General features: G+C 37.4%; 1 protein-coding gene across 2 annotated transcripts in view; it reads left to right on the top strand.

Annotated features, from left to right (window-relative positions):
- Positions 1-4555: 4555 nt before the first annotated feature.
- The window catches only part of baiap2l1a (BAR/IMD domain containing adaptor protein 2 like 1a), a 34512-nt gene continuing 16947 nt past the window's right edge, over positions 4556-22120 (top strand). For both annotated transcript variants that reach the window (XM_030122570.1, XM_030122569.1), the window contains exons 1-6: positions 4556-4822; positions 6425-6500; positions 7667-7753; positions 20141-20202; positions 21078-21149; positions 21407-21541. In XM_030122570.1, the coding sequence (XP_029978430.1) occupies positions 4772-4822; positions 6425-6500; positions 7667-7753; positions 20141-20202; positions 21078-21149; positions 21407-21541 (483 nt within the window). In that variant the 5' untranslated portion in view covers positions 4556-4771. The remainder of the gene's footprint in view (positions 4823-6424; positions 6501-7666; positions 7754-20140; positions 20203-21077; positions 21150-21406; positions 21542-22120) is intronic.

The following is a 22120-nucleotide window of genomic DNA, read 5'->3' as shown; positions in this document are numbered from 1 at the left end:
ATATTTTCATTGTGGCAAATTGATAAGCAGAAATATGACATTGTTATTCAACAGTGTTTCCCTCCATGCTGAGTCTCTAATCTAGTTTAAATGATTGTCATGTTGACTGTTGTTTCAAAAAGCTTTTTAATGGGGTAATTTAGAGGGAGAAGGTTTTGAGGGGGCTTCAAAAATTTCGTGGAAAAAGGACCACTGAAAAAATGTTTTCAAGTTACGATGTTTATTTTTCAACATAATACTCTCTATCTAGGTCAAAACACTTCTGCAAGCATCAATACCAGCCTTGAAGTCCATCTGTGTAAAACTGAAGGCCATATGGTTTAAACCATGTCAAAGATAAGTTCTTTCTCCACAAACTTTTTGAAGCCCCCTCATATATGGACATCGGTTAGACATAGTTTACAGTTCATTAAACTCATGTAACGCTGCCACATCTGAATGTATTTACAGTATTTGGCAAAAACCGAGTCATTTTATCTTCACTTTTTTTTTTCTTCCATGAAACTGATAACCAGAGTTAAAGTTTAATACTTGATCACTCTTGACTTTGTTCATAAAACTTTACCTGCACCTAATAGAAGTTTACCCACATTCATCTTTATGGTGGATGACTGCCATCCTCCTTTATAATAAAATGATGAGAATGCCTCCCCCATGTTAACCTATTTTTATTAGCAGACAGAGGGCAGCAGAGGCCGGGGGTTGTTAAGATGAACATGTTAGTTTTGCTGATAAAAACACTCTTCAACTGGCTGTGTTGACCTATAATGTCCTCTTTTCTCTTTTTCTCACTGCTCATTGTGTGTCCTTCATTGTAATTGTGATAATAGAAAAAAATCCCCAGTGATCATGTATAGTAACCTAAAATGACCTTGTTGGAGTGTATTGAGAAAATCATGGGAAAACCACATTACTTTAATGCACAGTTACAAAAGAAAGTTAGTCTGCAAGTTGTTAAATTATAATCTTCACAGGCTTTGGTCAATGAAGGTCTTATAACAGTATTTATTCTCTTAATATCACTTAATAATCCTAACAAACAGACAAAATTAAAAACTGCTCATGAAAGGAAAAGCTCACTTTGGGATACAGGGTCACTACAGTTACTCAAACCATATGAGGAAAATCAAAACACGTGGAATTATGCCATTTAATCCAGTAGAATGGTTCGCAAGATTGTGTCATAATCAAGGAGCTTAATGAGAACATTTCTGGGAACTGGAGAAAAACAAAAAACACAAACACTAGTCTTTATTATGTGTCACTCTTCATAGACCTACGGGAAGTATGTCAAAGGAAGTTAAACTGTTTCATAAGTGTGATTCTGAAGGGCTACAACAGCACACTGTTATCATTTTTGAATGGCAGTTTGATTTTAATGTGTAATTTACATCATATATATGATAGTTATGAAAGCTTAAATGGTAGAAAAATATGTTTTTGACATCAAGACTCAGACCCTTTACATGACAGTCAAGACATGCATGTTTGTGCTGATTGAAATTCTTTAAATGTGCTTTGGAAAACAAATATTACCAAATTCATGACTAAAGAGGATTATTTAAATAACAAAATATAAAGTGTAACTTGAAAGCCTTTTCAGGTGGAATGTTATAGGCCAGGGAGAAAAAAGCCGTTTTTAGAATGATTTTAATAAATATTTTTATGACTAATAAGCAGCATGTATGCTGCTAATATGTTTATAACATGTTTTATATTATGCAACTAACTTATATCAGTTAACATTACATCCTTGATAAAGCACTGGACAGAGAGACAAATTTTATTTATGGGAGGATATTTATGTTTTACTTTACAGAAATATGGATCTAATGTTTATGACACTGTTTTTTTCTGTGTCCTGCATATTTTAAATCTGAAATGGTGATTTTGCTGAATGTCAGCTGGGATATGATCCAGCATCCCCATGACCCTCCAAGGGATTGATAGTTTGGAAAATAAATGAATAGTATGCTTGTGATTCATCCACTCCTCCTTGTTTTTTTGTTTTTTTCTTTTAGATTGGGTGTAGGGCACATGTTAACTTTGCTATCATGATCAGTCGACTAATCAACTTACTTTGGCTTGATTGTTTTACGTAAAAAAATGGTAATAAAAAAGATTCATAAGTGTTTGAGAAATCAGAAATACAAAAAGGGTCCTGCATCAGGCCAATTCACCTTTTGACACTTGACCTGCTGTGTTCAGTTAAAACATACAGTTACCTGATACTCTAATACATGTTTTCCCTTGTAGGCTATTGTTGTGAATTCACGTCAATATTCCACTGTATTTGTACTGAAATGGTCTTTCTGAATGTACATATGTTATCTGGTTATATATGATCCCTGATGTCCATGGATCAGTGTTAAAGCCCGTTTCAGTTAGTATTATTAATTTCAAGATTTTTCATGATACTGATTTTTGGATCATTTTTGTTTCATTTGGATTGTTGACTAGAGGATCTGATCAGTAATGGAGACGGTCAAGTGAATCTATACCCTGACCTTTTCCCTGAATGACTAAAGTGACTCAAAAATGACTCAGGGTGTGTCCATTCATTCAGATCAGCTGAATCCTACAGCAATCAAATTTCAAACTGTGTCACCCACTAACCTGTTGCAGCTTTTATAACCTAACAACAATACATACTCTTACAGTGGCTGGCAAAAGTCCCATAAATCAGAATTAAATGTTGATTGTAGGGAGGAAAGGGACTGACTGAGCCAAATCTATTTGTGAGCCCAACAGTCTGAGGCGGTTCAATGAATCCTTACTTGAATCTCTTACCTGAGATTCATTCGCAGACAGAGGAACTATCAGAATCAGAATATTATATTAATCCCATTATTGGGTGTTACAGTTGCTCCATTCAAGTATAAAAAAAAAGTAGCAGGAAAGAAATTATCAATTCAATAAAAAGGGGGAAAAATGCATATTCATATAGAAAGCTCTAAATATACATAGCTACATATCTGTAGCTCTGACATATATATTAAAACACTATTAAGACCCAAAATTAGAACAGAAATGTTCATAATATGTACTAGACAATATATCATCAATATGAAAATCAAAGAAATACACATAATAAGTGTGCAAAAATATAGTTGTTTGTAATTATAATTATGAGGTTGTAAGGTAGAGTTAAACAGTCTGATGGCCACAAGAAGGAATAATTTCCTGTGTCGTTCAGTGATGTCAGTGGTGGGAGTAGAGTCGCTGCTCCTCCACATTGAGAGGGGCCAGCTGAGGTGGCTCAGGCATCTGTTTCGGATGCCTCCTGGACACCTCCCTGGGGAGGTGTTCCGGGCATGTCCCACCAGGAGGAGGCCTCGGGGAAGACCTAGGACACGTTGGAGAGACTATGTCTCTCAGCTGGCCTGGGAACACCTCGGGGTCCCCCCGGAAGAGCTGGAGGAGGTGTCTGGGGAGAAGGAAGTCTGGGCATCCCTGCTTAGACTGCTGCCGCCACGACCCGGCCCTGGATAAGCGGCAGACAATGGATGGATGGATGGACGGACGTTCAGTAGTGCATTTGGGTACAGAGATTCAGCTTCTCACAGGATCCGCTGCAGTGCTAGTCCTCTGATGCAGATACCTTGTGACTGTGACTGGGCAGTTCTGGCTCAAATGACTCAAATGAAACAAGTGACTCCCGGATCCTGTCAGTGAGTGAATCAGAATGAACCAGATTCAGATAAAATGATTTGAGTGTCCTATCATTTATCAATGTATATTCATCACAGCATCAATACAATAATATGCATTCCTTAGACTGTAAAATTTGTATAAACCATTTATTCCAATTATTCCAAACGTTAAATTTAGGCAGAAAGGGCTTCTTGTGCCCCTTTCCCAATGCTTTGAGTTTCTCCATCGTAAACATTGGCATCATAGTGCCCTCTGCAGGTCATCCGTGTCATTACAGTGGTACACACATCTGACCATGACTTCTTAAAATCCATTCCTCTTATCTGGGGAGTCTGTCTGTCTGTCTGAAAACTTTATTTTGACACAGGCATACGTTTTTGTATTTATTTATCTGTTTTTGTTTTGTTTGTTTTTGTTTTTTGTTTTTTGTTTTTGTTTTTGTTTTAATGTGGGTGATCTATTTTTCCTTGGGAACTTCATTAAAAACCACAATAATAAATAATAAAAAAGCAGCAGAATTTTTAGAAACCTTATTGATAACTGACAAGTAGAAAGATGCAACACTTAACAGAAATGAGCATCACATATAAATTCAATTATTGATACAAACAATAAGCAGGTAAGCATAAAAAAATTGTATTGTATTGCAAAAATGTGCAAAACAATAAACAAAAGTTATAAAGTATTAACAAAAAGTACATTATCAAACAGTCCGAAGGTGCGTTCACATTTGCGATAAAAAAAAAAAAAAAAAAGGTAGAAAGCGGGTTCACAGGTGTACGTGTATAGCCGTGGTATCACCTCTCGTGACGTCACGGCGCCCTCCTCTTCCTCGCGCACCCGCCCCTCAGCCTGTAAACGCTCGAGGAAAGTGTCTCGTGCACACAGTCATTGGTGTCCGCCGGCTGCAGGAGTCTGTCTGTCTGTCCACATGCACGGAGGAGCGACGGCGCAGGCTGGGACCAGGACCGGTTTTGGGATCTAATTCTCGATCGAGTCAACACCTGGATTACGAAACACCGATCTATACATTACATTTTTTTCAGTTTATTTTTTTTAATTAATATTTTTTTTAATTTCATCGACCTGTTGCGGTTGACAAACAGTACCTGCCAACATGTCTCGGGCTCCAGATGATGTGAGCAAGCTGACGGAAAGTACATATAAGGTGAGCCAAGTCTGTGCTGGTTATTGTGAAGGACGGGTAGATCTGCTTTTATAGCCAGTTTATGACTCTGATTTATTGCATTTTCCTCCTTACCTGATCACTGCAATAATAGTTTAAAATAGTCATATCATGTGAGTGCTTGTCTTTTATTTACTTACGTTTTGCTTTCACTTTATCCTGCAAAAATCTTATCTTTATAATCTTTTATAATATTTTGTTCTTAACGTTAGTAGGCTACTGTTCCCTATTTCTGGGTGGAAGTTGAAGAAACCAGACAACATTTGTAGTTTTATTTTTTTCTTAGCAGTCAACATCAGAAATCCAGAGGGAGAATAGTCAAAACAAATGTAATGATACAATATATTTTCAGCAACTCACCATCCATGTGGGAATTTACAGGTTTTAAACAACAATGAACCCAAAAGACAAAAGAACCATTTATATTTTAATAATGTTAATTATAACAATCTAAATATAAATTTCCTGTAGAGGGCAATAAACACAATGTAAGTCTGTTATGAATTTAGTATTATAGCATGCATAAGTAAATCATAGCACAGTATAGTGTTTGTCTGACATATAGATGAGAGAAGAAAGTTTTCCTCATCAGTCAGCTTCTTCTGGTTTATCAAAACACTTGAAGTGATTTGATCAGTTGAACTGAAGCTGATTTAGTTCAGTTTGATCTAATCAAGTTTACACCGCTGCCTCTCAGGTGTGATAAGCAGGTGAGAGTGTCTGCGGTTGTGTTTATGTTCCTCAAACAGCCTCAAAGAAGCTAAAAAAATGAGATAAGAAAAAGCAAGAGAACAGTATAGGCTGATAAAAGTAAAGTGGTGGAAATGTTTTTTCAAGCTTTGACCTTTGATTTACATCTCAGTGAGGAGCTGGGGTTTTGAGTTCATGGTAGTGGGATTTGTCTGAAAGAAATAGAGAGTGAGAAAGAGGAGGGAAGGGGGGGGAGTCATTCCTGTCATTTGCAATTTGCCACAGTTTCACCTTTTTGAGACAGAAAATGAGGAAACCTGTTTCTCTTTTTTCTGTTTCCAGCTCAGTTCATTTTCTCTGTGATTCATACCTGCCCCCTTCATTGTTCTATTGAGGGCGTGCCAGGGGAATAGAGACTGGGAGGTGAACAACACTTGATTGTTGAGGCATTTCAATAGTGACAGAGAGAGAGAGAGAGAGAGAGACAGAGAGAGAGAGACGGGGCAGGGGTGGGGTGGGAGGGTTTCAGTGGTGAGGTTCATGCCGCAAATAGCTGCAACTTTGTGTGGGACTTTGCTCTTTTGAGGGAGTTGTAAAGCTTACGTGAGGGGTCAAGTTAAAGATTGAGAGTTTTATTGTTCTCACATGGTGATATTTTTAGTCCAACGGCACAAACACTTGCACTTATTTTCATGTTTTCATCTTCTCCACCCACCCCCACAAAAAATAGCCTCATGAAGAAATAAATGATGCTTGTGAGAAGTAAGAGAAAAATCGTCTTTCAAAGCTGTGTTTAACAGTATGAATAGATGTATAAAAACCCTAAAGGGTAGCTTTTCTTGTTGATTTTTTTTTTCCACAAATCTTTTCATCTCTTTCTGGTCTCTGTTTCAGAATGTGATGGAGCAGTTTAACCCAGGTCTGAGGAACCTGGTGAACCTCGGGAAGAGCTATGAGAAATCAGTCACAGGTAAATGTGCTTTTTGCGCGCAACATAAAAAGAAAGATGACACCAAATAAATAATGCATTTAAAGGTTCAGTGTGTAATATTTCATGGCCTCTAGCAGCAAAGTTGTAGATTGAAGTTAAAGGGCAAGAAAGTAATCTTCAAAGTGAAGCTAAAATGGAAGTATGATGACCACTAGATGCCTGTTCCAAAAAGTCCTGGCCTCTATTGCTGACTTATATTGAACATCTATGTAAAATACTACACCAGTACATTTTCCAGGGGTCAGTCTACTCTCCTTTGTTTTATTCCTTATAAGTGTTCTGGTGGTTCATCTTTAAATTTTATGGAAATTAATAATATTTTGAGTCAAATTTTTGTGCCAGGCTGTGATTGACTGGTGTGTATTATAGTTACACTAAAAAGGCAGAAAAAAGTACCTTACTTTGCAAATATTTGTTGAAGTTTTATGCTGTCAGTAAACAAACATTTAAATTAGGTAGAACTTGGTTGATCCCTTAGGAAATTTAAGAGTTCTGCTGCCTAAACAGGAACTTCAACCCTGGACCCTCTCCAGCGCTACAGGCTGAGCGATCCAGGTTCTGTTAGCAGTGGATCATCCCTTGCACTTTTGTCCAAATATGGTCACTTCTGGCTCCAAAGAACCAACATGGTGACAGCCAAAATACAAACTGTACTGTGGCCCAAAAACTAATGGAAAATGTATCTACAATAGCTGCAAAAACATGGAAAATACAAAAGGCTTTTTACAAAGCTTTTTTGTGCTTTTTTTGTCATGTTGAAAATAACTCCATAAATAGATCCACATTCACCTCATCTGCAGCCGTAGGTAGTGGTGTTGTATCTTGATATTGGATGTCATCTGCTATAAAACTGAAAAAAAATAAGTAGTTGATTCTGAGTTACCAGAGAAATATGGCGGGGCTACACAGCAGACTCCCTCTGTGAGTATAAATGGCCAATTCTAAGGTAATAAAAATGTAACTGTATTTTCAGCTTATTGCAAACCAAGGACAACAAAATTATGAATATTATACTCTATTTCTGTTGTTAGATCCACCTTAATCTTACACAATGAACCTGTAACCCGGGACGCTATTATCCAGGAAGTCTTATGTCCCAATTCACAACTTGATGACACACTGTATATGTTTTTCTCCCCCCACAGCGATGACCATTGCTGGAAAGGTCTATTTCGAAGCCGTCTCAAAGATAGGAGAGAGCGCTACTCTGTCTCCAGTCTCCAGAGAGCTTGGTGAGTTTCATCTGAGTCCAGGTTACATCTATCCAAGCGAGATCTCAAGGGGATCCGCCTGATATCACTACATGAACGATGATCCCTACCCTCAGTGTCTATTCAAGTGTAGCCAAGCATTATCTGCATCAACACCCTTGCTTTACCAAAAACGTCAAAAAGCTGCTTGCGTGCATCTTGCGTCATGGTGACATATGAGTGCTGGTTGCAGCCGTCTTCCTAAATGCGAGTTAATTATGCCAGCATCTGGAATTCAGATTGATTGATTTACTGTTTCCATCTGCCTACTTCTTCCTCTTACTGAAGTGCTTCTTCTCGTCTTTCTCCTCTCTCTGAAGCTACCATCAGGCTTGTGCAGGTTGTTTTTCATCCATCCTATGACTCATCTCCAATTATTCTATTAGTGCTACAATTTGGTACTGGCCTACTTTGTCCAGAGGTCCTAATTCAGTGCTATTGCAATTCAGCAAGACCTTTATTTAGTTTTTTATTCTCCTACATCACTCTTTAATACAGCAGTTAACAAATTGGCCTCGTGTAAGCTCTGGGTGACATGACAGGCATGGAATCAAAGCAGCACAGTTAAAATGGAACGATAACACTCTGATATTCACTGTCATATGTCAGAAGGCTTTAAAAGGAAAGCTCTGATCCCAGTGAAAACAAAGTCAATTTACTCTATGCTGTCTCTTTAAACCATAGCTGTAGATTTTCCTCAAGAGGGTGATTGCATTATTAAAGCAATAAACAAGATCTGATTAAATGTTAGCGCAGGTGATGTCATTTCTGCAAAGCAGTGCTTGTGAAAAAGAGATAGGATGAGGTGTGGTTGTCACATTAGGTGAAAATATAAAGACAGTAATAAGGAAGCTATCAAAATATGAGTGAATAGCCGATGATCACAGCAGTGTCTTTGTCTATGTTGACACTGTAATGAATACATTGTTTGGGCTAAATGTAAAGGCTTATAGAAATAGAGCGAAAACCTCCCAACAGTGTTTGTTATAGCAACTTTATTATACATTATGAGACTAGTTTGGATTATTAAGAATTGTTTTCCCAGACAATGCAGTGAAACATTTGCTGCTGCTGGAGACGTTCTCCATACTTGGTAAACGTTGATCGTTTTTGTCAGGCCACACCTGTCAGTAAACAATCCTAGTACTTTATCACTTTGATTAAATAATGTATTCAGGTTCATGATACAAGGTTGATTGGTGACATTTTAACTACATACTAGAAACAATGAGGTGTTTCATTAATGCCTCACTGAATTGTTTCATCAGTTGTTATGTTGTGTCATAAAATCTGGACTTAAAGGAGAGCATTTACATTTTCAGCAAACTAACTATGCTGGCAGAAGAGATGTATTACAAACAGTGCTCACTTTTTATGCTCTTGGCAATTAAGATTATATTTTACTGATGGTAGTCGGGGTAGAACATTGTGTCATGTGTTATTTCACTTTGATTTTCAGGCACCACCTATCTTGACCTCTAGAGCTAAAAAAAAACCATATATAATCTTTTCCACATTTCTTCAGTTACTCGTTGAGTTGATTATTTCAAAGATTTTGAGAGAAGTGACAGGAAATATCTCTCTACAATAACTCAGTGAGCTGCTGGTGGCTACAGGTGTCCAACCATGCATTAATTAATGAGCACATTCATTCTGTGTTTCTCTTAGACATATTGCTGTAATATTGGTCAAAAATTATGCAAAATGTGTAGGTTTTTAGCAAAGTAACCTCAACAAAAAAGCCTTCACATCAAGTATGGCCATAGGAGGCTGCAGTTGCACAACTGATCAGTGCATGGTACTTGTAAGACATTAACCTGCAGAGTGGTGTCAGTGTTTTGAGTTCAAGCTTCACCTTGTGCTTGGACATTTTCCCAATTTCAGTGCAGAGGACTGTGTGATGATAATAAAGTCAATTTTAATTCTGGAACAGAAGGAAAACCAGAGTTTAGTGTGGTTGTATCCAGTCTACATGATTTGTTTAAATACTCATATTGTTGTTACAGATGAGAATATGTGTTTGATTATTAAGGAAATCTTTCATTCAATGTGAATATTGGTGTTTATCATTAAAAGCTTAATGGAAATGGCAACTTGAAAGGTAGTAACATGTGGTAATTTGTACCCTGTGTGAGTACATATGTGTAATGGAAACTGAATACACCTTTTTGGAATGTATTCTGTCATACTGAACATGTAACTTGTGTAACTCATTGGCTGACTGATCCACACCGTCTCCTTGAACGAAAAATGCTCTACTTGTACATCCATTCATGTGTAACATAGGCCAAATCATCACCCTCTTTTAACAGTATAGTTTATTTACTCCAAACCAGTAAACACACCTAATGCACACTTTCTGTTTTGCAGCTTTGCTAAAGTTTGCTTCAGCATCACTTGATATTTTATGGAAACATGACAACTAAATCCAAACTCTCACTGGAACTTTAAATTGGTGTCTTTTCCAAATATAGTCTTTTGCACAGGCTTTCACTGCAATTGGGACTGGATTCATTGTGCTGCTCTAGAAGAAGTAAAAAGATGTCACTCTCTGATTACATTTTGATCTGATTGCCCACTTCCACTTTATGGTAACTTAAGTAAATTATGTTGCACTGCAGCTGAATTTGACTACAGTCACAGAAATACAACGCCTCAGAAAATGCTTTTAGTAAAGAGGCACACACTTGTCTTAAAGTCTTGAACTTTCTTCGCAGCCATCGCTTGGCTGCCTGGAATAAATGACAGCGAGACGGTGTGAATTCTCACACACACCATAGTGAGCAGCGTAGCAAATACACTGAACAAACAGACAAGACAGAGAAGACTGTCTTCCCACCACTGATCCACTTTATCCCCTGCTCCTCCATCTGCCTATCCACTCTCCACCACTGGCCCTCTCTGTCTGTCTGTGCAGTGGCCTGAAGAGGTTCAGACTGTATGAAACATTCTTTCCTGCAGGATTTATGATTGTTTTGTCCTGCTCCTAGTTTAATCTTGACTTATTCATTCCATCTCAGACAGCTGAAAACTCTATTTAGACACAGGAGAGTCACAGTATTCAACATAATTTCTTTTTAACCCCACTTCTGTCAATCATGATGTTACTGTGTTGTTTTGACAATCTTTCCACTGCAGACACCTGTAGGGATTTTTTTCTCTGAAGTGACAGAATGTTTTTTTTCTCCCTCTGTGAATGGTATGGTGTAAAAAGCACTTGCGTCACAGTGGTTGGCAGGTCTTTACAGAGAGTTACCTGAGGCTCTTACCTCATACTGTGCTGTTCTTTTTCACAGCGCTTTTAACTGCATGACTACAGTTTGTCCACATTTTGTCTCTCGCTGATGCTACAATGAAGGTGAAAGTATCCTCACAGTAAAGGGCACTAAGTCAAATATCACAACTGCTTGAGAGAAAATTAAAAGAAATGCAAGCTTCTAACTTTGCTTTTACTTTGTTGACTCACCTCCATTAATATTACTTCAATAACATAAGTCACAGGAACAACCTCATCAGATAGATTTCATAGAGGTCAAGCTCTTGATGATACCGGAAAACATTTTCTCATAAGGTTGACCATCAAATAATTAACACTTATTTCTGGCTACTCTCTCTATGGGACATTTAATTGGTCAAGTATCAACACTGTTAATAATGGTCAAGAATCTTAAGTTCAAAAATGCCCCTTTGTATTCTCTGTCAGAGAAAGAAACACACAAAAGAAGACAGGATTATGCAAGTACGTACCTTAAGGCTGCCTTTGTGTATCTGCTGGTAAGCATGCTATTATTTCACCTCTGCTTTGTTTGGACTAGAAAATGTGTTTAACCAGTTAACATCCACTGTTTTCACCTGAACCGTATCTCCAAGGTTGGTAGAAGTATAAGGCCAATATGCATATATTAGACTGAAAACTGAAAGGGAACATCCTTATCATCCATTAGCTTGATTGTAAAGCTAATCCTAAAATGTTGGACTTAAACGTGATTTTGGCATCAAGGCATATATTTTCTATTATAATTCTGCTATTACTGTTGGACTATGTTTTATGTACCCTTTAGCTTAATAAAATAAATGTGTAAGTCATGCATCTTACCATTACAGACACACGTTTTCTTAATAAAGTGCATTTTGTACTTGTACATGAGAGGTCATACTTATTACATGACATGAGTAATAGATTGCCTTTGGTTGAATTCTATCTATAAGTGCCATGGCAGTGTGGCTGATCTGCTATAAATCACATTGTATAGTCAAAAGTCATACTGTCATTTTTTGTGGGTGTGCAATTAGGAACTTCCTGTGCATGAGCGTATGTGTAGACTCCACAGGGAGTTGCCATTCCACTTTGAAAAGCAGCAGGTACTGAGGTACTGAAAATGCTACTAGAGAAAGAATAGCACGATCCCCACCCTTTCCACCTTTTCTCTGAGCTGTTTGTCAAACCGTGGTTGAAAATTGTTTTTGAAATATTGAAGTACACTGTCAGCATGAGGAGGAATGGTAATGCCATCCAGACAGAGCCAGAGGATTCATAACAGAGAGTGTTGAGTGTATCCTTCAAATAGATTGTGAAACAGGTTTAGGCTTTAGAGTGGAAAGCCATTTCTTCTGAGGGGAGGTTACAAAGAGTTTGTGACATTTCCAACATCTAGCTATATTTTGAAGGGACTTTTTTGCTCTTTAGACCTGACCCACAGTGTTACCTAGATCAGGTGATGGGCAATTTATCTTTCATTACATACACAGCATCACACAGTGCAAGGTGCCATCTAGGGTTTTCAAACGTCTTGTAGAAATAGAGCTTTCTTCAATTTTCTCTCTGTTTTTAATTTTCTCTGTGACCACCTGGAGTAGACTCATCTGTCCTTGCTCAAAGAAGAATTGCTCTGGTACAAAGTTTATCTTAGACCTTAGAAAATCTGTCATTATTCATCCTTTTTCCTTTTCATATTTTTCCCTGTCCTATTTTCCATGGCGCTGAGGAAGGGAACAATTCATAAGTCACAATTAGAACTAATGATTATTACTGATTTTTTGTTTTGTCTATAAAAGCTCATAAAATGATGAAAAATGTCCTTGTTTCCCAAAACTCAAAATGATGTCCTCAAGTGTTTTGTTTGGTTTACTGTCACAGAGGGAAAAAGAAACTACAAAATATTTTCTGTTATAAAGCTGGATTCCAACTGTTTTGCCTTGTTTCTTAAAATATTATTCGACAATTTATCTAAGTGATAAGACAAAAAAACTATTGCAGCTGTAGTTATGCATTGTAGTGTGTAATCTTGTTGGGTGCTGGAAAATCAATGTAAGTAGTGAAACAAGACAAAACACAGCACACTAGTAACTCCCATATTAAGGTTTATATCAGCCATGACTTGTTGAGCACTATTGCTCTTCATGCTTCTGAAATACATAAAAAAGCCTTATTAAATACTTAAAATCCCAAGATGTTACAAGTCATTTGATTAGTTGTTTTTTTTTTTTTTTTACACTGTATAAATACAGAAGTCTTACTTTGTTGGATAACTTTACCTTTGATTACAGCACAAATTCACTGTGGCATTATTTTGATAATTTTATGCCAACAGCAATGTCACAAGTTTTAATTCCATCATATTTTGGACACATAACCTTGCTGAACCTAGACCTGACTAGCTGAAGCAACTCCGGATCATCACTGCCCCCACAGCCTTGTACTGTAGGCACTAGGCATGATGGGTAATGCCTTCATCCACCTCTCTTCCTACCCTGATGCACCCATTACTCTGGAACAGGGCTAGTCTGGACTTATCAGATAACGTGACATTTTTCCACTGAGCCACAGTCCAGTGTTTATGCTCTTTATCAAACTAATGGTTGTTTAAAAAATGAGAAGCTACTCATTGCATCATTCATTCATTTTCTGAATCCGCTTTATCCTCACTAGGGTTACAGGGGTCACTTGGAGCCTATCCCAGCTACACAGAGGTGAAGGCAGGGTACACCCTGGACAAGTCGCCAGTTCATCGCAGGGCTGACATTGCATCAGTTAGGGTTAAAGAACTTGTTGCAGTGGAAACATATCAATCACTCTAGCAGGCTAATTATCCAGTGGAAGGATCTGAACTGTTTGCTAGACCGTTCTATCTACTAAAAACATGCCTCTTGTACATTATGTAAATACTCATTGCTTTTTTCCAAAACTTTAGTAAATTATGTAGTAAAATAATTGCTCAGATGGCTGGTAATACCCAGGGATTTGGGTCATTTGCAAAAGGCTTTTCTGTATATGTTTGTCTAGAAGTCTAAAGAAGGTTATTGGTGCTTAAAACATCACGGCTGAAATAAACCCTAATAGAGGAGCTATAGTGGTTTGCAGATTCCTTTCTTTTTTTTTTTTTTTTTTACAGCTGCAGTCACAATAACATTTTTTGGTTTTTGCAGATTCCCTAAACCAGTTAAGAAACAAGATGCCATGTTTGGACCAGTAGTAGTTGACAGACCACTACTTTGATATGATTTATTTGAGACTAAAAAGCACTTCTCTCAAGTTTCTTAGGATGCTTAACATGATGAATTGGAGTAAATGGAGTTGGAAACTGTGTTGAAAACTAGGAAAATATCTGGGTCAGCAGAACAGGGATGTACAGAAACCAAGCAATCATGATTAAAAAAAATGAAATACAGACAGGTGGAGGTTGTTCAGACTCATTGTTCAGTTAGTTTTAACTGGTGTCTCGTCACACTCCACAGCTCTGTAATGATCCCAGACCTTAAAACCCCTTGTTCTGCATCCATCATTAAACTTATGGCTCTGTGGTACCCAAAGAGTTTCCTTTAAGGGACCTCTAAAAAGACCAGAGCCTCACTTTCCTCTTCAATAAACTGTGATGTTGGAGTAAGCACCCCATGATTCTTTTCAACGTTTCTTTTGCTGTCTCAGTATATCGAGTTCTTTATCAAAAAGCTATATCGCTGCCTATAAAAATGTTAGACAAACTTTATTTTCTCCCAACGTAAAAAACAATACTTAGCCTTCAGTGTGTTGTAAGTAGATAAAGATTTATTGAAGATGCTGCGGGCTGCCCTTAGTTTTAGTGGCTGTGGTTATAAATAATGTTATGTACTGTGTGAGATGGCAGGTCATCACTCTGTGTTAAGGATGATGTCACAGTTATTGACCTACAGTGAACACAGTGAACAGGCTGAATGAAGAAGTAAAAGTAGATGTTAGTACAAGGCAGATCTGTTAGAGTTTAGAAATATTTATTTTTATGCAGGTGCACAAATAGTTAATAGTCTTATTTTTGGAAAATTGCATAGTTTTCTTTTATTATTTTTAGTTTTAGTTGTGGCTGTTCAGGTAGTAAAAGGAGGGCCTTGAGTGGTAGAAGCTACAATTTGCAAACCATTGTTTATTAAAGATCTCTTACTGAGAAAAGTGTTTTTGTTCTTGTACACAATAATCTATTAACATTGGCTGAACTCTAAGATTAAGATTATTTTACCGCCTGCAAATGTACTTGACTATAGCTTTTTTTATTTTCATTGAAACTTTTTATCGTTGAATCAGTTTTTTTTCTCACTGATACTTGTTGTCTTAGCATTTATTAATTACCTATATTATACATATGTTATTTATTCAACTCCACCTGGTGTCACATATTAGTTACTCTGCTTCCATTTTGCACTTGTGTCAGTACAGACAGAGTTAAACTGCATGTTTCCACCACCGCAGACTCAGCATTGATCATAGTGACGTCATTGTGATAACAACAAGGGAGTAGCCTATCTATGGCAACCCCCAAACAGTTTTGCTCCCTACCTGCACTGGAATGTGTATAATTGAGATACCGATCAATCCTGACTCTTTAGGAGGAGTATATTTCATCACAGCGCAATTGGACCTGCCCACTGAGGCATCTTTGCATCAAAACATTACGCTACATGACAGTGACAGACAGCGACTGCCTAACCAAGGGAAGGTTGAGAGAATAGGACTACCAAGCGGAGAAATAAAGGCTACAAGGAAGGTGCCAGCAGGTCACCTGCCACTGTTTGCCCCATCAACGCACAGGCTCCTTATCAAACACCAAATAGGCATGGTTGTGTTGGCATAGGGCATTTCCAGCTCATAAATCACGTCACTTGTTGAGAATTTTGAAGGCGTTGTTCTGTCCTATGAGAAGTCTTGTTAAACAGGCACTGGGTACAGGTGGCACAGAGAGTAAACAGCTTTTCCATAAATGTCTGCTTAAAGTTGACGGTTGATAGTTTTTTGTTAGTCCAATAAGAATCTGCAGACTGTTATCCTTTTGCAACTCCATCTTAAGTAGACATCTGGTAAATTCAAGTTGAGTTAGGTGGGTGTTTAATGAGCAACTTAAGGAGAGAATAATGTAAAGTATGCATCATGATGAATCATAAATCAAATGAGTGAATCATGGAGCCTTGGTAGTCAAGTAGTTTTCAACAGGGAACCTTTATCGACCTGAGCAAAAATCAACATAGCATTGTGTATTTGAAACCAGCGAGATATGAGAGATCAGCGAGATAAGATTAAGTTGACACTTGAAACCCTCAAAAGAGAACAAATTGCCAGCAAGATAGGAGATAAGATGAACAGAGATAAACCACCCATGTTACTGTTCTGTTTGTTTGAACTTGAACAATAATCCAGGTCTGTCCAAATACTAGAAAGTCTGTCACACTTCATCTCCATTTAGAGAATGCTAAAAGGAATGTACTGTGTCTCTTAAAATTACCAGTTGTTTGAGTGGTTCCAAAATGTTCTTGTGTAAATGCAGCCTGAGTACAGTCAGATAAACTCTAGCATGCCTTTACAGAGTTGTTAATGTCTACTAACAAACTCTATAAACTAAATATTTTTAACATTAATAACAATCTAAATGTATGTTTACAGTATTTTTCATACAAATAAATTATCATTAGCCTATTAGTGGCTATTCATAGAGTTAGTTAGCTATTTTATTTTTTACATCTCATACTAGCTGTTTTCGTTTATCTGTTCATCTTTACCTTTAAATTGCTGTATCAAACACTTATGTTATGGATACTACATATACAGTACAAATACTACACATTATGTTTTAGATAACTATTTTAACCTCTCTGCTTCTCTGCTTACTAGCTTTTCTGTTTTTATCTATTGATGATAAAATATGATTTTAGAAGGTTTCAAGTGACTTCTTTAAGTACGTAAGTAAGTAAATTTTATTTATAGAGCACTTTTCACAAAGTGCTTTACAGTGCGAAGTACAAATTAACAGTACAAATAAAAAACAATTAAAATACCATTAAAACAAAATAAAATACAATTAAAATATAATAAATACATAAAGTGCAATCAGTTTGTAGAAGCCCTGAGTCAGTCGGGAAATTAAAAAGCCTGCTTGAACAGGAGTGTTTTGAGGTGTTTTTTTTAAAACTCTCTACAGAGTAAGTATAAGTTTTCTTATACTTGAGCAATTGTACATTGACTCTATAGCATATATCTGTTGATTTTAGTTTGCTTTAACACATGTTAAATTTTAGATGACTATTTCAGCTTTTTGCTTGTTAGGTAATTAGTATTAATGTCTCCCAATAACAGAAAGTGGTGTTTTAAGGGTTTCAGCTGACTCATGTTGATACTGCAAAACATTAGCATGGCCTCAGCTTGTAATGCTATATTGTTGGGGTTTTTTTTGTAATAAATGCATGTGGATTTTTATTACATTTTTATCTAGTATCCTGATTCAGAATTTCCTGTTTATGTGACTCATGCCACTCTCTTTAAAAGTGTTACAACCATCCCCATGACTACGCTTTACTGACGTGCATCGTTTTACACAGTGCCTGTACACATAGACACACACTGACATTGTGGATAAAGAATGAATCAAAATATAGTAATGAAATCACAATATGGTCATGTTTTCTGTTAAAGGTTAGATGTGTTACAATGCACAATGAAGCACTGTGGTGCTACAGAGAAGCCTCAGGCTACAAGTCAAAACCAACAAATGTAATGGGATATGGTAGTTGTGTGCATACCCCAGCAAATTGTAGTGTTTAGTTACCATGACGACTAACATGTTATACTGAATTGCAATATGAGCCATGTCTCAATATGACTTCTTTGTATATTGTTCTACTCTGGCTGTAGTAGTTCTTTTATTTCAGTAAGTCTCACTTTGAGGTTTTTTAAAATCTTTACAACTCATCCTTACATGTGTTACAACCTGTCATCAGTCAAAGGGTAGGTGAAAACAAAGGAACACCATGTATTTGACATTAACTCAAGCACCACCTGTAGTACATAAATGTGGGTACTTTGTATAAAATTTTAAGAACTGCAGCTCAAAAATCAAGTGGGCTACAGGTGCAGAAGGCAAAGGTGTAACACCCAGATGAATGTCCGTAACATTTAACCTCCCTCAGGCAGGTTTCACACCTTGTTAACCCTGATGGTGAAACCTGCAGGTGCACAACAGTCTCTTTGAACCCCTCTCCTGTCTTTCCTTCAACCCCATGCTCTGTGTTGTTGGGGTTGTACAAACAGTCCTGCACCCAACGCCAGCCCCTCTCCATCACAGCACAAAGGCAGCATTTACCAGTACGTTCTGGTGACCTTCAGAGGGCAATGTTGTTGTAGCTGGACTGTGCCTGCTGGATCACAGACGTGCAGCTCTGTATCAGAGGGTCATTACAACTGTTTATTCTGAGTGCAGGCGTCCGGGGAGGAATGTCAGGTGTTGTTGGGGTAAACCTGCACGAGTGTGTGCTTGTTTCTTGTTGATTCAGTTGGAGTAGTGTGTGCTGACATTCACAACTTTTTTTCAGATTTTGGTGCCTCTGGTGCCTTTCTTGCATTCTCCTGAAGGTGCTAAAACTCATGCAGACCTTTTCCCCAGCTGTGACCCACAGTTAGACTGTCATATGACCATATATAATGTCCCATACTGTTTTTTACAGGTTTCACCAGAACACCGTGCCCTGTAGTAAACCTTGAGTCTAGATTTCACCCCATTGTGATAGAGGTAGCTCTATAAACTGCTTAGCTTTGATTGTCCACTTCTGTTTACAGTATTGACTCACTGCCATTGTTTCATGCCATATGCTGCTCTATCTATATTGTAACCTGCCTGTGAATGGAGACTGTTCTGTGTCTGACTCCACAATACCAGGGCATTTCATACAGATTACTTATTGACAGCTGTTCAAACATTGAACATCTGTAAAGTACAGTTTGTAAATGCAAGGCCAGGTCTAAGCAGGGTATGTTGAGGGGTGCTGTTTACTCATATTCAGCATTTTTCAAGTGTCAATTGCTTTAAACATATATTATGCATTTTCTTACCAATATGTGGTTCCATCAAATATATTTTTCTGAGCATTCTGATGTTCGTTGATTTATTCATATTTTAAAGTGTTTTCAAATTGACTCGAAACATACTCAAAAAAAAGGTTTTTAGGTTTTTCCAAAAAAAAAAAAGAATATAGGATATGGAACCGGTCTGGTAACATAGTGAACATTTAACTAACATGACTGATCCTTGGATTTGTTCCTTGACATTTTCTTGGATTTTCTCATAAAGTGCTCAAACATAGTTTGTAGTTACAACAGATAGTGTGGACTGATGAGGTGATTATTCCTTGGCTTCATCAGTGGACAAAACATCACAGCCCTTTTAAATGGAAAGCACTAACAGCCTGCTCTGTTTCTTCTTCTACTCTTTTTAGTACAGTTATATGTAGCATAACCTCAATTGTGACATGATAGCATTATACTGTTTATACTAGTTAATTCATTTTAAACCTGGTTATGAAACATACAATGTACATACTCTGCATTTAATTTGCTTTGTCTTTTTGCAACTGTTAAAAAGTTGACTTCACTTCACTGTCTGATCAACTCTTAAACCAGTGAAAATATGTTTTGATGCACTGCTATTTTAATTTACGCAATGATTATCATCACTTTGTTCAGTGTGAAAGTTAACAATCAATACACAGTGGTTGAAATATTACTGACAGATTTCTTCATTTGACCTGGAAGTTTGCTGTTTTCTGTTGGAGTTCTTATAAAATTTGAAACCAGGATTTTAATTATAACTGCAAATCTATAATATCTGTCTCCGGAATTACTAATAACTGCCATTGGTATCAGTCCATAAGTAGATATGTAAGCCATCCCATAGCATGCTTATTCAGGACATTTAGAAATGATTTGTGATTGCTTTTTAGTATAAATTGCATGCCATCCTCAAATGGTCTTGTCATAAACTGTTTTTGGATGTTTTGTCTCTTTGATGATTTAAAGTCCCATAAAATATTTCTGAGTCCTTTGGTAAATACTGAATGTTATTGCTGATGTGTCTCTAGGTGTGGTTCTGATGGAGATAGCAGAAGCTCACAGGAAGGTCCACAATGAACTGGAGGAGAATGTAAGTAGCTCAAGCTTCCACACCCTCTAGAGTCAACAACAAAAGCACTCGAACCTTTTATGCTCCATTTATATGACTGAAATAAGATTGTGTTGTAGCAGGAATGAATTGTGAGTTTCCAATTGAACGGGTCACCTGTTGTGCCTCTAAAAGTGACAAATTGTCATTCTTTGAAGTACTCTCTAACCACTGACACTGTTCTTTTCTGGACATGAAGCCTTTGTAACCTCATGAGATCATTCCTTTCATTTTAGAGAGGTAAGACATTGTAACAAAAGGTTAAAGGAAGTTTGACAAGAATAGAAAACCTACAGACTCATTCCTGGCCTTGGTGCCTCAGAGCAAAATGTTTCAAATACCTGCTATAGCTATGAGAAGAAAATTGAAGACAAGTGTCACCTGTTTAAATATGATAACAACCGAAACATAAAACTCATTATGCAAGAAGAAATTGTCAAGTAATGCAGGTGACAGGGAAACCAGATATGTCTATATTAGAAACCAGATGAAGGTTGATATTAACATAGGGCGATCATTGGCAGTCATTGCAAATACTAATAGTGCTGCTACCATTTAGTATTTATGTAACAGAAGCACCTGTTCTTCGGTTTCTCTAAGTTTCCTTGGGACCAACTTGGACTAATTTATATGCTAGAGGGGAAAGTTGTAAATCTTTAACTTTAACAGTCCGATAAGCCATTGCAAGTACCTCTTTCTCTCAGAAACCCCTTATCATACATTCCTGTGGGTCACTCCACTCTTATCTCACCACTTGATCCATGTGACTGAACTGTACATTGTGTTTAGAACAGCATTACTGGATGATGTATGTTTGAAACAAAAAAATAAGCAGTGTGTTGTTTTTGTCTCTGCAGTTCAAGAAGTTCCACAGAGAGATTATTACCGAGCTGGAAAAGAAGACAGAGATGGATGTCAAATACATGAATGTGAGTGTCAGGATCACCAACTTCTCTGTCGATGTAAACAAAGCTGCTCTGGAGGCAGAAATCTCATCAAAGGGCCACTGTCTGTGGTTTTAGTCTGAGTTGCACCTTCAAAAATGAGTTTTATGTTCTGCTCATGGATGTTCATTTCAGCCTGAGAGATTATTTACACTTCTTTTTTATCAGCAGAATATTTGTTTAATGAAAACTACTATCTGCTCATCACTTCTTTTGCTTCCCTTGTGACATATTTCATACAGGCCACTTTTAAACGCTATCAGTCAGAGCACAAGCTGAAGCAGGATTGTCTGGAGCGCTCTCAGACAGACCTTAAGAAGCTAAGGAGGAAGAGCCAGGGAAAGCATTCCTCCAAGTATGAAATTAAAGAGAACGAGGTGAGACTGAAACTAAACCGACCATAACCTTTTCTTCCCCTCACAATGTTTCATACTCCGGTTTTTCAAGCATGGTGGTGTCATATACATGTAATGTCAGAGAGAAGACTCTGACAACTGTACAATTTATATGAGGGCAGTTTGTGTGACGATAGTTGTCATGATACACACAAACTGGCACAAAGAACAAGTTGCAAAAGACAAAAGAAAAGTGAAGTTGACAAGTATCAAAAGCTGCGGTGCCTCAGATGGCCACTTGGGACTCTATCCAACAACAAGGGGCACTGACCTTGCATCCTAAGTGAAGTTAGTGTGGATGTACAGTATTGTGCAAAGGTTGGTTAGTAAGGTTATAGCATTTCTCAGTCTCTGTATTAAGATACAATCTAGATAGCCTATATGAGAAGTATGTACAGTAGTAGAAACAAATTTCAGGGAAAAGGTTCTATAAACCAAACTGGTACTATTTAGTGTGACCTCCCTTTGCACTTAACATGCCTTTAACCTTTTCTTTGCAGACACTATGAGATTTATTGCATCAGTTGTCTGGTGTTTTATACCATGTTTCATTCAACACAT

Source organism: Sphaeramia orbicularis, chromosome 19 (genome assembly GCF_902148855.1).
Source record: "Sphaeramia orbicularis chromosome 19, fSphaOr1.1, whole genome shotgun sequence".
Classification (NCBI taxonomy): Eukaryota; Metazoa; Chordata; class Actinopteri; order Kurtiformes; family Apogonidae; genus Sphaeramia; species Sphaeramia orbicularis.
The sequence above is the reverse complement of the archived record's forward strand: the minus strand, read 5'-3'. Positions and strand labels throughout refer to the sequence as shown.